The following is a 14040-nucleotide window of genomic DNA, read 5'->3' as shown; positions in this document are numbered from 1 at the left end:
GGTATCAACTGTTTTCGAGATCTAACATCCAATAATATTTTTTCGTGAAGTTTTACCTTTGTTCGTTCCAAACAAGGTATATAGCTAGGAAAGCGTACGGGGATACTATGATAGGGGTCAGATTTATAGGGACAAGCAATGTGGTAGTTTGCCATTATTTATTTGGCAAACTATTCGGGTATGATGGCAAAGATTTTGACGATTATATTTATAGCCAGAGACGTGAAAAACGATCCAATCGTATATATATATATATATATATATATATATATATATATATATATATATATATATATATATATATATATATATATATATATATATAATTTTCCCTTTCGCTGTTCGTTTCTGCCGTTCTTCGTTTGATTTTCTAAATAATTCCCCGCATTATGTTTTATATATTTGTAGCATAGAACTAACTAGCTAATCTTAATGAATTTTAGAACATATCTTGTAGGCGTAAAGGGCAGTAAACTCACGGAGGACTGTTGGTGTAATCATTTTCTATATGGACCTTCCGTTAGTAGGTATTGCTTGAACGAGTAAACTTGAATTTTGACAAGGGTCACATTAGTACATATCAAAATAAAATGGCGGCAAACAAAATATACTCAGTTGCAGATGTCGTGATTTATCGTTATCTATTGGGACCCACACATAAATCTACTGTTTTATTTATATAACTTTTTAAAGGCACAAAACTTATATAGCGCTTTAAAAATAATACCCGAAACAATCGCCAACAAACTCATCAAGAGTTAATCATTGATATAACACAGAACTGCAAAAACGAATTAAATTATCACGAAAGAGCAAATACTCGCTCGGGGATATACGAGTAAAAAGTGAATGGAAATTCATGTAAAATAATATATATATATATATATATATATATATATATATATATATATATATATATATAATATATATATATATAATATATATATATATATATATTATATATATATATATATAATATATATATATATATATTATATATATATATATAAAATATATATATATATATATATATATATATATATATATATATATATATATATATATATATATATATATATAATGTATGTTTAAATAAGATGGAGGGGATATGGGAACGATTAAAATGTATCTTCGAGCAAGTCCAATGATTTAATAAATTCCATTTTGCCGACAGAGAAAGGACTTGCGTGAAAAAATCGAGACTAACTTTAAAATCTTTAAATGATTTTGAGAGTCATCCCGGTCTAAGACTCTAAATGGATCAGCACAAGCTGGATTTTCGATGTATTATTTTTTAAAGCGCTATGTGTGTTTTATTTATATAGATTTGTGACACTACACCCTGCGTAACTTTACCATGAATCATGACCGAAATAGTTGATCGGCGTTGTATCAGTGACAAGAAACAACTGTTGTCTCGTGGCCGCAGATTCATTGATAATGGCGTCTTTCTGTAGTAGTGATATTCAATAGAAAGATGGAGTCTCATTCTAACATTTATAGCAACTTTATTGATCATTTTCGTTAAGTAAAGGAGGAGAATGTTAATAATAATAATAATAATAAGAAGAAGAAGAAGAAGAAGAAGAAGAAGAAGAAGAAGAAGAAGAAGTCTGAACAGAAGAAAGATTATGAAGTCCTGTTTAAGGAGAAAAGAGTTCATGTGTGTGCACCATACACAGGTGTTGAAGTCAGTCTGGCGGTAGCCATGATGAGGTTGATCATTTTCGTTAAGTAAAGGAGGAATAGAAAGGAGGAGAATGTTAATAATAATAATAATAATAATAATAATAATAATAATAATAATAATAATAATAATGATGATGATAATAATAATAATAATAATAATGATGATGATAATAATAATAATAATAATAATAATAATAATAATAATAATAATAATAATAATAATAATAATAATAATAATAAGTCTGAACAGAAGAAAGCTTATGAAGTCCTGTTTGAGGAGAAAAGAGTTCATGTGTGTGCACCATACACAGGTGTTGAAGTCAGTCTGGCGGTAGCCATGATGGGTTTGATATCTCCTTGACGAGATCGAACTTAGGGCTAAAGTCTCGGGAGATGGGTTCTGTTGCGTCCTAAGGGAAAGTTTGAGTGTTGGTGTGTACCACCTGAAGTTAATGTCGGTACCATGTCTTGACTAAGGAAAGAGTAGCCGTGTGTTAACTCTTTTTATCAACTCTGTCGCAGACTTAATTCGACTAAAAGATGGCCACTGATAAGTTAAACAGAAGGGAAATGTAATGCTTGCACCATTCAGCACTGAGCTTATAACCAAAAACGGATTAAAATTCGTAAACTGCAAGGTGTCGCTGCTGCTGTTGTTGTCTTTGTCTGTAATCGCGGTTGCTATTACAGTTACAGTACCTGTCGTCGTGATGATGTTGATCTTTTACTCACTCTTTATTGTGGCTGTAAAACCAATGGAAGCAAATCAAAAGAACAACTCTCATTCCATTATTTACTCTGGGTTGTATATTGAATTTTCCCGTGATATATTTTATAGCACTGTTAAAATACATATTAATATAAGACTGTCCTCAGCGCTTCTCCGGGGGAAGGTCAACAAAGATAGAGCTTCAAAAAAAGACGTCTATTCCCAAACATCCAATAACATATATTTCGCTTCTTTTCCACGTCTCTTCCTACCATGACGCAACTTACTATATACGTAACTCTAATTCTAGTCTTTAACTTCTAACTGAAATTTCCAATTATTCTTACTCTAGCCTAATGTAGAACAGTCGTTTTAAACATTATTTTTACATACTAATATTGTTACTCTCGTTCTTTATTCTTTAAATGATTTATTCCTCGTGCAATGATTTCTATTAATACATGTCTGATTTTTCCCCCCTATTTTATTTCATTTCAGGCCATTTTGGTCCCGCAACGAGTTTTCTGACAGACGAAAACGGAAATTTGATTTTGGATTGTCTTTTTGGGACGAACCATGTAATGTTTCTCACCAATCAAATCAAATACGGCCATCTTGGACACGGTTACCTCATTAAGGGTTTCGAGAATTCTGAAGAGCCGAACCTGCTCCATCTCAATGTCAACGGTAACCGAGACGGAATGCACGGTGGTGGTGCCACTCTGGTTCTTTGCAGCGCCATGAAAGACTCTGAACCGGTCGGCGCCGTCTATCTCATCCGCAGTGGTCACAAAGGCAACGCCTTTGAGCGAACCTTCATCAAGGGCGAAGATATCTGGGAGTTTACGGTCGATAACAGCGGTTACCTTTATATCAGAGGGGGAATTGACTCGGTGTACACCGTCTATCACAATCGGAAGAACCATCGTCCTACAACAGATGTGAGTGGTCAAGCAATGTCATACTTTAGTGAGAACTACGATGGTTCTGCAGGGACTACGATATTAAACGTGTATCCAAACGGCAAACACGCCTCTGTGCTTGTTCTATGTTCGCACTCTTGTGGCCACGAAGATGCCACGTCGGCTTCCTTATACCTTGTTTTCCTCTCCTCCCTAACAGCTAAGGTGTATCCGGTAAGCGACAGTTATGGGGAAGGCTGTATTCATAGGGAACAATGGGATTTTAAAGTCGACCCTAAGAGCAACCATCTTCGTGCCTTTGGACCCCCTGGACCCTGTAGGTTTGCCATTATGAGCAACATCAACAAAAATCTTTTCGGTGACGCAAAGATACAACCGGTCGCGCCAACTTTTTTAGTGCCCGGCATCGCAGAAGAGTTTTCAGGAAATGTAAATATTACACCAGAAGAAATTAGTGGAAACGTGACCAGCAAATGCGCCATTCACCTAGTGGTCAACGGTCTGTTGATTTGCCGGATTCCACCCGAACAACTAACCAGTTCCGACTCGAAGTGGACGTTTCAAAGATCATGGTTAGAGAATGAAGTTCAAATTGGAATTATATTAGTACAAATCTTTGCTGACCAATCCGAAGACGGTACCAAACGTAAGTCATATTGGTATTAGCTGTTTTCAATATTTAACATCTAATAATGATTATTTTTGTAAATTTCACTTTTGTTCGTCCCAAACAAGGTATACAGCCAGTAAACAATGAGGAGTTACTATGATAGGGGCCAGAATTATAGGGGAAAATCTTTACTGACCAAATCAAAGACGGTGCCAAATGTATATAATATTGGTATCAACTGTTTTCGAGATCTAACATCCAATAATATTTTTTCATAAAATTTTACTTTTGTTCGTTCCAAACAAGGTATATAGCCAGGAAAGCATACGGGGATACTATGATAGGGGCCAGATTTATAGGGACAAGCAATGTGGTAATTTGCCATTATTTATTCAGCAAAATATTCGGGTATGATGGCAAAGATTTTGACGATTATATTTATAGCCAGAGACGTGAAAAACGATCCAATCGTGTAGCAGAATCGCCGTAAGATATACGGGTACTCATGCATTTATTGATCCGTGCCGAAATAATGACATCATTATTTTAAAAGCTATTCTTAACATGGGGAGGGTGTTTTGTACCTATTCTGTACTTTAACCTTACAATTGAATAAAAACACATATTATAAAACTTTAATTAAACTTGGAAATACGATTTAAAAAATAGCGCGGATCAGTAAGTGCATTAGCAATCAAGTAAATGAATACGCAAAACAAAAAGTAGTTTTCTGTATATGTAATCTCTTCAAATTTTTAAATCATGGCCTTTCCTTTTGATATGAGAAGGGAAGTACACTCTGCGTATCCTATCTGGATTAATGTTACCATTTTTTTTTTTTTACCTGGACTTCTTTACAATCCAAAACTTTAAACTAAATTGGTGCTGCTAGTTTTTGTTTGTGACAAATATATTTAATATTTGCAATTGGATAATTTTTTTTCTACTATAGTGTTATTCTTTTTGTCATCCCTTTTTGTGTCTATTTTTCTATTACAAGAATGACTCTCCACTAACGAGGGAGTTGGAAAACAACATGTTTGTTTGCTTTACATTTAAATTTTTACATGTTGGTGTGGTAAGGGAAACAAAGAGCAGGGAGGGAATTCTAAAGGCATGGGGGCTCTGGAAAAGAATGTACCAGAATAAGGATAGGTTTGATAGACAGGATAACGTCAAATAAAATGAATCAGAATGCATTTCGATTTCTTAATTGAGAAATGAACACATCTAATCGGAGATGGACATCGTAAGCGGTCTGTTTCTCTATTGTTTAAGTATGCAGAGTAGAAATGTCGTACCTTCACAAAGTTTGTTGTTGAAACAATGACTTATCAAATCTGTCAATCACGTGTTGTGTGTGCGCGCGTGTGTGTTTGCGCGTGTGTGTGGTAATATCTGTTGTATATCAATGACTATATTAATCATGTAACTAGTCGTCAAATAATTATCATCTTCTTCATAGTTGAGATATGTTTAGGGATAAATTGATAATATTGAAACCATTAATATACGGCATTATCGCGTTGACACGCCGGTTCTCGTCAGATCGCCGAGGTTAAGCAACGCTGAGCCTGGTTAATGCCTGATGGGTGACCATTTGGGAATTCTAGGCGCTGTATGTGCTCGCGACTTAACTTTTTTTTATTTATTATAAGATAAAGAAGCTATAAACAGCCATCTGTTTCAGTCAATGAGACTTCATCAGGCGGCCTTGAATCATCTGAGGGCGTCAGATGATTCGGCGTCGCCTGATGAAGTCTCATTGACTGAAACAGATGGCTGTTTGTAGCGACAAAAGGTAACTGTTTGCCTTCTAATAAATAAAAAAAAATGCTCTTGTTAGCGAGCACTATCTAACAACCTCGTTGAGTTCATTAGTTCCTAAATTTGAATAGCTTAAGCCTGGATATATTTGAAATTTGTATATATCAACATTTTCAACCATTCATAAACTACATTTAACATCCTAATGAATGCATTGACGATGATACTTACGGACTTTAAAGGCGGACGAATAAAATGTATATATATTTTAATTAGAAATATTAAAGATATTCCCTCTTAACCTTACTTTTCCATCCGATTTTATTTTATTTTATCTTACTTTGTTGATCAACATCAAAATAACTAACTGCTTTTCTTTATATTTTAATATTTTCCAGACATATCTACCTTACTTTAAAAAATGCTAGTTTTATTTTTGGTGTCTTTAACCCCCCACCTACACTTTTTGCTGATGAGGAGACTTTGTTTTATGAAATCAAATGATAAAATTATTGTCCAAAACGTATTGTCTGTCTCAATAAAAACATCGTTTCCGAAAAGATCGTACAATTTATTGATTTTGTTTGTTCTTCCTTGTGAAACCAATTTTATCTTTAATTTTAATTATAAATTATCAATCATTTTACTCAATATATATATATATATATATATATATATATATATATATATATATATATATATATATATATATATATATACGAGCAAACAGTTAATTTGCTAAAAAACACTTTGAAATGAGTTAAAAACATTTAATCTGAAAAGGAAATACTAGATAAGTGGATAGCCCTTAATCCGCGGAGTTTCGAAGAAATACTTTCCTTCTCATCAGAGGGTAGGAATTAGCAAAATGCGGGATCGGATTTTGCATGCAAAAGTATTTGATGAAACAACAAGTAAGTCAAAGATCTTACTTCCTACCCTCTGATGAGAAGGAAAGTATTTCTTCGAAACTCCGCGGATTAAGGACTATCCACTTATCTAGTGTTTCCTTTTCAGATTAAATATGCTTTTAACTCATTTCAAAGTGTTTCGTAACATGTTTTATTAACTGTTTGCTCGTATTATAAGCTCTATTTCCTATTTGGTTTTATCGACCTTTTACATCTGGCTGAGATAACTTTATAAATATTAATTCTTTAATATTTATAATATACTTTAATTTTACCATCTTGGATCATTTTGTTAAGTTTAATTGTAATATTTATTATATATATATATATATATATATATATATATATATATATATATATATATATATATATATATATATATATATATACTCCACTTGCCACTGGTATTTAACAATGTAGAATCAGGAGAGGTGTGGTTGGAGATTGTGCACCTCTTGCCACAAAGATTTCACGCGCAGGCACCCCTACGGTGGGTATCCATAGTCAGTCCAAGACTGAAAGAACTTTTTTTACCTTTTTTAAACTATTAATTTATTGGATCGACAAACAGCTCTGTGCAACAAATTTCAGGTTTAAAAAATTTTCCCCACTCTTTATCCGTGCCTAAATCAAAACGTAGATTCCATGAACAAATATTCTTTCTTAGAACTGCACGGCTGTAGAACTCTCTGCCGCATGCCTGTTCCCCCCTACCCCCCGAATTCAACTTGGATGTCTTCAAGTCCAACACAAACAAATTCCTGATGAACCGCCCCCTTAAGTATTGACACCTTATCAAATCCCCAATACTAAGTATTACTACGATACTATCCCACTGATTAGTGTATACACAATAACCCTTATCCCCGAGTGGCTCCTGGGCCTTGATAAGTGGTGACCCTCATGTAAAAAAAAAGTTCATGTCACATAAGATCTGTTTCGTTTTAAGAAAAGGATCCCAATACCAATTTTGAACTTTTACTTTCCTGGATTAAGCACCGTTTTCATTTCTTATAAATCATATTTTATTGTTATTGGTTATGAATGAAAAACACAGAATTCTCTGTTGAAACAACATTTGTCCTTTTAACCCTCCTATGTTGATTGTCATTCCCCATTTTATATTTCAGCAATAGTCTGCCAAAACGCCATTTTCTCTTTAAAACGTTTCTTCATCGGTGAAATACCCTGATGGAATCTCTTGCTATGATCATCACTTACATCACTAAGATTCCCAGTAAAATTCTAAAAAGTGAAAATTTTGCAACCCCACCCAAAAAAAAAAACAAGCAAAAAACTGTACCTAATTCGGCAAAAGAACGTAAATGGATTTTCCATGTCACTGTGCATATAAAAATCGCCACAGGTGTTTATTTGTAGTGGAATCACCACTTATTAAGGCCTGAGTGTACAATGATAACCGGGGTAACGAGTGTATTAATCGTTAATGGTTGGAATTGGGTAGAATTGAATTATTTAAGGGGACAGCTCAAAAAGAACTTGTTTACATTGGACTTGAAGACAATCATATTGTAGTCAGCTGGAAAGCAAACCAGCGGAGCATAGTTACAAGGGCGGACAGATCTAGGAAAGAAGCTTTGTTTGTGGAATTTTCGTTTAGACTTAGACGCAGGTAAGGGGAAGAGGAATTGTTGGTAATCGTTGTAGCTAGACGCGTGTTTTCGTGAAAGTTTGGCAAGAGGGCAAGGGATTGAAGCTCAGACGATCTCAGATTGCTATGAAAATAATGATATAGCAGAGACAGGCTTGCAACATCTCTTCTTTGGGAAAGAGATTGTAGGGAAAAGAAAAGGGTATCCCCTACCAGGTTTCGATGCTGGTTTTGAATTTTGTCAATGCAGGATAGAGTGCTCCGATGTGGCAATGGTACTCGTGTCTAGATGTGGCAACGACACTCCAATTTATGACGTACTAGCGAGGGGTACCCGGCGTTGCCCGGGTATTTTGGGTGGGGGGTAAAAAAAAGTAAGTATGAGGATCGAATCCGAACCCTTGAGGCAAAGTTGTAAATTAAAGTGTGAAAAAAAAACGTGCGATGTTAACCATTGCCCCACCGCGAGATGCTAACGGAAACACGTTTGAATTTATTTAATTACTTGGATTTAGCAGGTGCCCGTTTTAAATGAGGTCAAGTTTTGACTGCGGGATAGTATTCATTTACTGCTGAACGCTTTCCCCCCCCCCCGAAGATGTTATCGGAAAAAGACTAACCCACATGCGGCGAGCGACAAATATTGAATATTTATCTTCCCGAAATCGACCAAATTAAATAGACAGGCGAGCTTCATTGTTAACTGTGAGATATCACGATTTGTATGTGATATAAAAAGTTTTAAAAAGTTGTGAACCAACCGCTTCTCTGAAAGAAGCCTTTTGTAGACACACAGAAAAAGTGTACACACATACATACATACATACATATATTTTCGCTTTTATATTTATAGATTTGAATCATATAGGTAGATGATTGCGTCGGGAGCACTTGCACTTTTCGAGTATTCCACAGTGTGACCGACCGGTTTGGTTGCATCATATATTCATAATTATCATATTCTTTTCTAGGTGGTCACGAGGAAAATCGTATTATGTATGTCGCATAGTATCCTAACTTTCTTAACTAAACCAACTATTTCAAATCTCTCCCCCCCCCTCTCTCTAATGTGATCTCGTTTAACAAATGACGATTGTGCATCTCACAGTCCTGCTTTATTCCTGCAACAACTGGTGGGTGTTTGTGGAAGTAGGCATTTTCTAAGTGTGTGTGCATTTTTGGCTCGATTACGCTTGTTTACTTTGTCTACAGCAATGACCTCTTTTTTGTCCTCCCCCAGAAGTGGAACTGACCGGCTCTCCCCATCAAATCGTCACCCAACCCAAGGGAGTTCTGACCTCTGTCAATTGTGCCGGCCCCTCTTTCCATTCGGTCGAGGACGACATCGTTTATGTCAGCGAACATTCGCGATTCGCAAACTTCTCGTACGATTATAATTATGGTAAGTGCTTTTTTCTCTTCTGAATACTTGTCTCTATTCCTAATCACAAGTAAGTGTTGGCAAACGATTATCATACGGTTGTGATTTAATTTAATAATATTCATATATGTGGCATAACAATAAAGAATCTCATATGATGGAGCTGTTGAGCTTCCTACATTTAAAAGCCTTCTACTCGTATTTCCTTTTTTTTTTTCGAGGGTAGACAAGTAAAATCAGACCAATGCTTTTATCGTCTCGAAATGTCAGCGCACATCAGCGGACCATGTTGTTTATGCAATTGAGGTTGAAAAGATCAGATCAACATCGGTTTCGCTAAACAGGTTAACTTTTAGCACAATCTGTTAAAATTTAATAGCAAATATATGCTTCTATTCACATGTACGAGTGCATCTTTTTTCGTCTTTCTCTCTTTCTCTCGCTCCCTCTTGCTTTCTCTTTTTCTCTCGTTTTCTATTTTCTCTCGTTTCCGTCATAATGGGAGAACGAAATAACCAGTTGGAAGTGTGATACAGTTGGCGGTGGACGCACTTTTTACCAGCTCAGTGTTCGAGTTCTTGAAATTCTCCTTTTAAACTTGAATTAAACTAAATTTATATTTTTATATACTAGAAGATTTACTCGGCGTTCCCCTGTATTAATATAACGTCAACTTCCTTAAAAATGAAAAAAAAAAAATGGAAAAAAACTGAGACATGTGCATGCGAGTATTATGTTTTTTTTTTTTCCAAACAGCTTAGTTTTTATAAGTAAAAAATGATAATACTTGGGCTGAGATGGAAACCAAACCCTAAAGACAGTGAGTTAAGTACGATAACCATTAGGCCAGTTTGACATGATCTTTAAAGGGTGTTTTGAACCTACTTAGCTTTAACATAAAGAATTTGTCATGTGAACAGTTTATGCATGCGCATTCGTGAAACATCTAGCAAACAGATGAAAATCCGACGAGCCCCCTCGTACCAATACATGAATACATGTCTGAATACCCTATATACGAAATTTCAATGGAGTTCTCAGCGTCATTAAGTGTCATTAATTCTCAGGCGAGAATTAATGACAGTTAATGACGCTGAGAACTTACACAGAAGACCTGTCAACCAGATATAGTCGACGACATATCAATTCCTTGATCTAAAAGTGTATGTGCCTATTATTTTATATAGTGTGTTTAACACTTGGAGAGCTGACTGCCGTGCTGCAGACGTAACAGACGATTCGGGAACCTTCTTACAGCGCGAACCAACTAAGTTACTCTCTCTGGCAAGCGATAATAACACAGACGCAGATTTGTAAAAATAAGGTTAGAATAGGAAATTTCAATGAATAGTTTTGAATTGAGTGGCATTTTCAATCAAAAGTCTGCAATCAGAGAGAAGAGGAAGAAAAATGCATGTTATCTACCAACAAAGCTCGAGCTATCTACGTTATATATATATATATATATATATATATATATATATATATATATATATATATATATATATATATATATGAATTCATGGTAAAATTATTTATAAAAAAAAATAGTTTTCTAGAGTGCCATCAGCTATAATCAAAACCGAAACCAAAACTTATGAAGAATTTTTGGTAAAATTATTTATAAAAACATAGATTACTCGAGTGCCATCAGCTATAATCGAAACTGAAACCAACATTTATGAAGAATTCTTGGTAAAATTATTTATTACAAGAACTGGAAATTTCCAGATGAATTTGCGTTATCACAACAGCCGCTTACCATTATTATTTTTTTTTTTTAGGTGGCGACCATTGGTCTTTATTGGAATTTGGGTAGCAATATGCCTCTCCATGGTCCCAGTTCTCTTTGCATTCATCCAGCGATCTGGCTAGTGCTTTTTCTCTTCAGTCTTTTCATCCTACTGTACACCTCTCGATTATTTAGAGTGGCGTTAGTTTATGGTGACACACACACAAAAATGGAGGGGGGGAAACAGGGGTGCAGGGAGGTTAACTTACAATTATACAGTTCCAGTTTGCATTTTACATCTGCAGCAGTTTTTGTATGTTCGACTTGTGCCTGCAGCTCATGCGTTAGTCTTTGCATTCAAGGCTTTTTATTTCTATTCACTTGCTTTCCCACGAGGTCGGTTTTTAATGTGGGGAAAATCCAGCTCCAAAAAAAAGGGATATACTGGATAAGAATAAAAATAAAAATTGTCTAAGTCTAGAAGGATTTCTCCTCCACTGGCCGAAGACAAAAAAAAGTGAAGTGTAGTATCAGAACAGATACTACACTGTGATCTTGGCCCAAGTTACTTGTTGTATCTTCTCAGCGATGCCTCTGATTTCAATCTCTCTCATTCTTTTTTCAAAGTTTTTTGGTAATTGTTTCTAGCGCTCCTACAATCAGTGGTGTTATCTTGACTTTTTCCATCTTCCATATTTCTTTGAGCTCTCTGGCAGTTTAATGTATTTGCTCCGCTTCTCCATCTCCTAGGTCTTCAATCTATGGTCTGCTGAAACAGCAAAATCTACAATCTGGCAGAACTTTTCCTTCCTGTTAACTAGTATCGCATCTGGTCTCCCTGCTTGAAAGGGTTTATCCGTTTGTATATCCATGACCCATAGGATTTTGTGACTTTCATTTTCAAATACTGCTGCCGGTTTGTGCTTGTACCATTTGTCTGGGTGATCAAGATTCAGTTCTCTGCATAATTCCCAGTGTACCGTCTCTCCCATTTGCTCGTGTCTATTCTTATATTCTTTATGGGTTTGTTTGCTTCATTCGCTTCTGTGGTTTATCGTGTCGTCTCTTTCTCCACAGAGTTTGCATTTTCTGTTTTCTTGTGTGTTGTCGGTTCTTTGCTTTGATGTGGTTGATTCTAATTGCGTTATTTTGTGCGGCTGTTATTAAGGATCCAGGTTCTCTGTTTAGCTTTCCTTTTTGTAGCCATGTCCAAGTGTTTTCGTTAGTGTCATCTTTTGTCACTCTTATGAATCGTCCGTGTAGTTGTTTCTCTTCTTATTTTTCTTTTATCGTCTAATCCTTAGTTTAATCTGTTTCTGTCTTGTTTGTTTTTTCTGCATTATGCATTTTTCAAATTCGTTTTTTTTTGTTTTTTTTTTTGCCATTTACACGGTCTTTTATACAAACCAGCCCTCTTCATCCATCTTTCTTTTTTACATAGACTCGATCAGTATCATCCTTTGGGCGTAGTGCATCATGCATAGTCATGCGTTTCCTAGTCTTCTGGTCGAGATGCCCCCGTTCTTATTTGGTCCAACCTATAAATGGTCCAGAGGATCTTATAAGTGACATTGCCCTTTAATTAGGTTTCTACTATATAGCTTATTTTTTATGAGTTTTTTTTTGTTCTTTTGAGGTATTCCTTCCCAATTTTCTGGTTACTTTGATGGTGTCTACTTCCAGAACTCCCAAATATTTTTAGTTATCATGTTCATCTAGCACCCTCATCCCCGTTTAGTTGGGTAGTATCATATCTTCCATTGCTTTCAGTTTTCCTCTTCTCTTAGTCAGCAGTTCACACTTATCCATGCCAAATTCCATTCGGATATCCTAGCTGAAGATTCTAGTTGTGATTATTATTATTATTATTATTATTATTATTATTATTATTATTATTATTATTGTTATTATTGTTATTATTGTTATTATTATTGTTTATTGTTGTTATTATTGTTATTATTATTATTATTATTATTGTTATTGTTATTATTATTATTATTATTATTATTATTATTGTTATTGTTATTATTATTATTATTATTATTATTGTTATTGTTATTGTTATTATTAATATTATTGTTATTATTATTATTATTGTTGTTATTATTGTTGTTATTATTGTTATTATTATTATTGTTATTATTATTGTTATTATTATTATTATTATTATTATTATTATTATTATTATTATTATTATTATTATTATTATTTTTATTATTATTGGCCCACAAGGAGCTTTCACACAGTTCATCAAAGATCTCTCCTTGAAAATAACCTGTGATGTTCCCTGGAAGCTGAGTAACAACAAGTCTCACCAGATTGTCCAGTACTTTCCACTTCTTTCAGTAACATTTTCAAATGAATATGAATTCTCGCAGCAGTAATTTACCATTGATTTCTCGCTGGCAGCGGTCATTGGTATCCACTGAAATTTGAGTGGCAATGAGCTTCCTCAAGGTCCCAGTTCTATTGGCACTTGTCCAGCGAATATCTGGTCAGTGCTGTCTCCTCGGTCTTTCCATTCACCTATTTGCTATCACTCTTCTTTTTTTTTTTGAGGAGGTTATGGGACAGTGAGAGGGAATGGGGGAAGAGATAGCGAACTTATAGATATGCAACTTTAATGTTGGTTCCATGTAATACTTCTCCATTTTTGTGCATCTTCTTCTCCGCTCATGTGGCTCCTGTGTATTAGTCTCCGCATTC

The 14040-nt window shown here is 34.9% G+C and overlaps 1 protein-coding gene across 3 annotated transcripts in view; it reads left to right on the top strand.

Moving 5' to 3' along the window:
- LOC145265545 (uncharacterized) overlaps nucleotides 1-14040 on the top strand; it is a 188850-nt gene that overhangs the window by 28774 nt on the left and 146036 nt on the right. For all 3 annotated transcript variants that reach the window (XM_080121509.1, XM_080121508.1, XM_080121510.1), the window contains exons 4-5: nucleotides 2897-3967; nucleotides 9462-9623. In XM_080121509.1, coding sequence (XP_079977635.1) covers nucleotides 2897-3967; nucleotides 9462-9623 — 1233 coding nt within the window. The remainder of the gene's footprint in view (nucleotides 1-2896; nucleotides 3968-9461; nucleotides 9624-14040) is intronic.

This window comes from Euprymna scolopes, chromosome 40 (genome assembly GCF_053919585.1).
Source record: "Euprymna scolopes isolate OS-2025 chromosome 40, ASM5391958v1, whole genome shotgun sequence".
Taxonomy (NCBI): domain Eukaryota; kingdom Metazoa; phylum Mollusca; class Cephalopoda; order Sepiida; family Sepiolidae; genus Euprymna; species Euprymna scolopes.
This window is presented reverse-complemented; position numbering and strand designations above follow the sequence as displayed.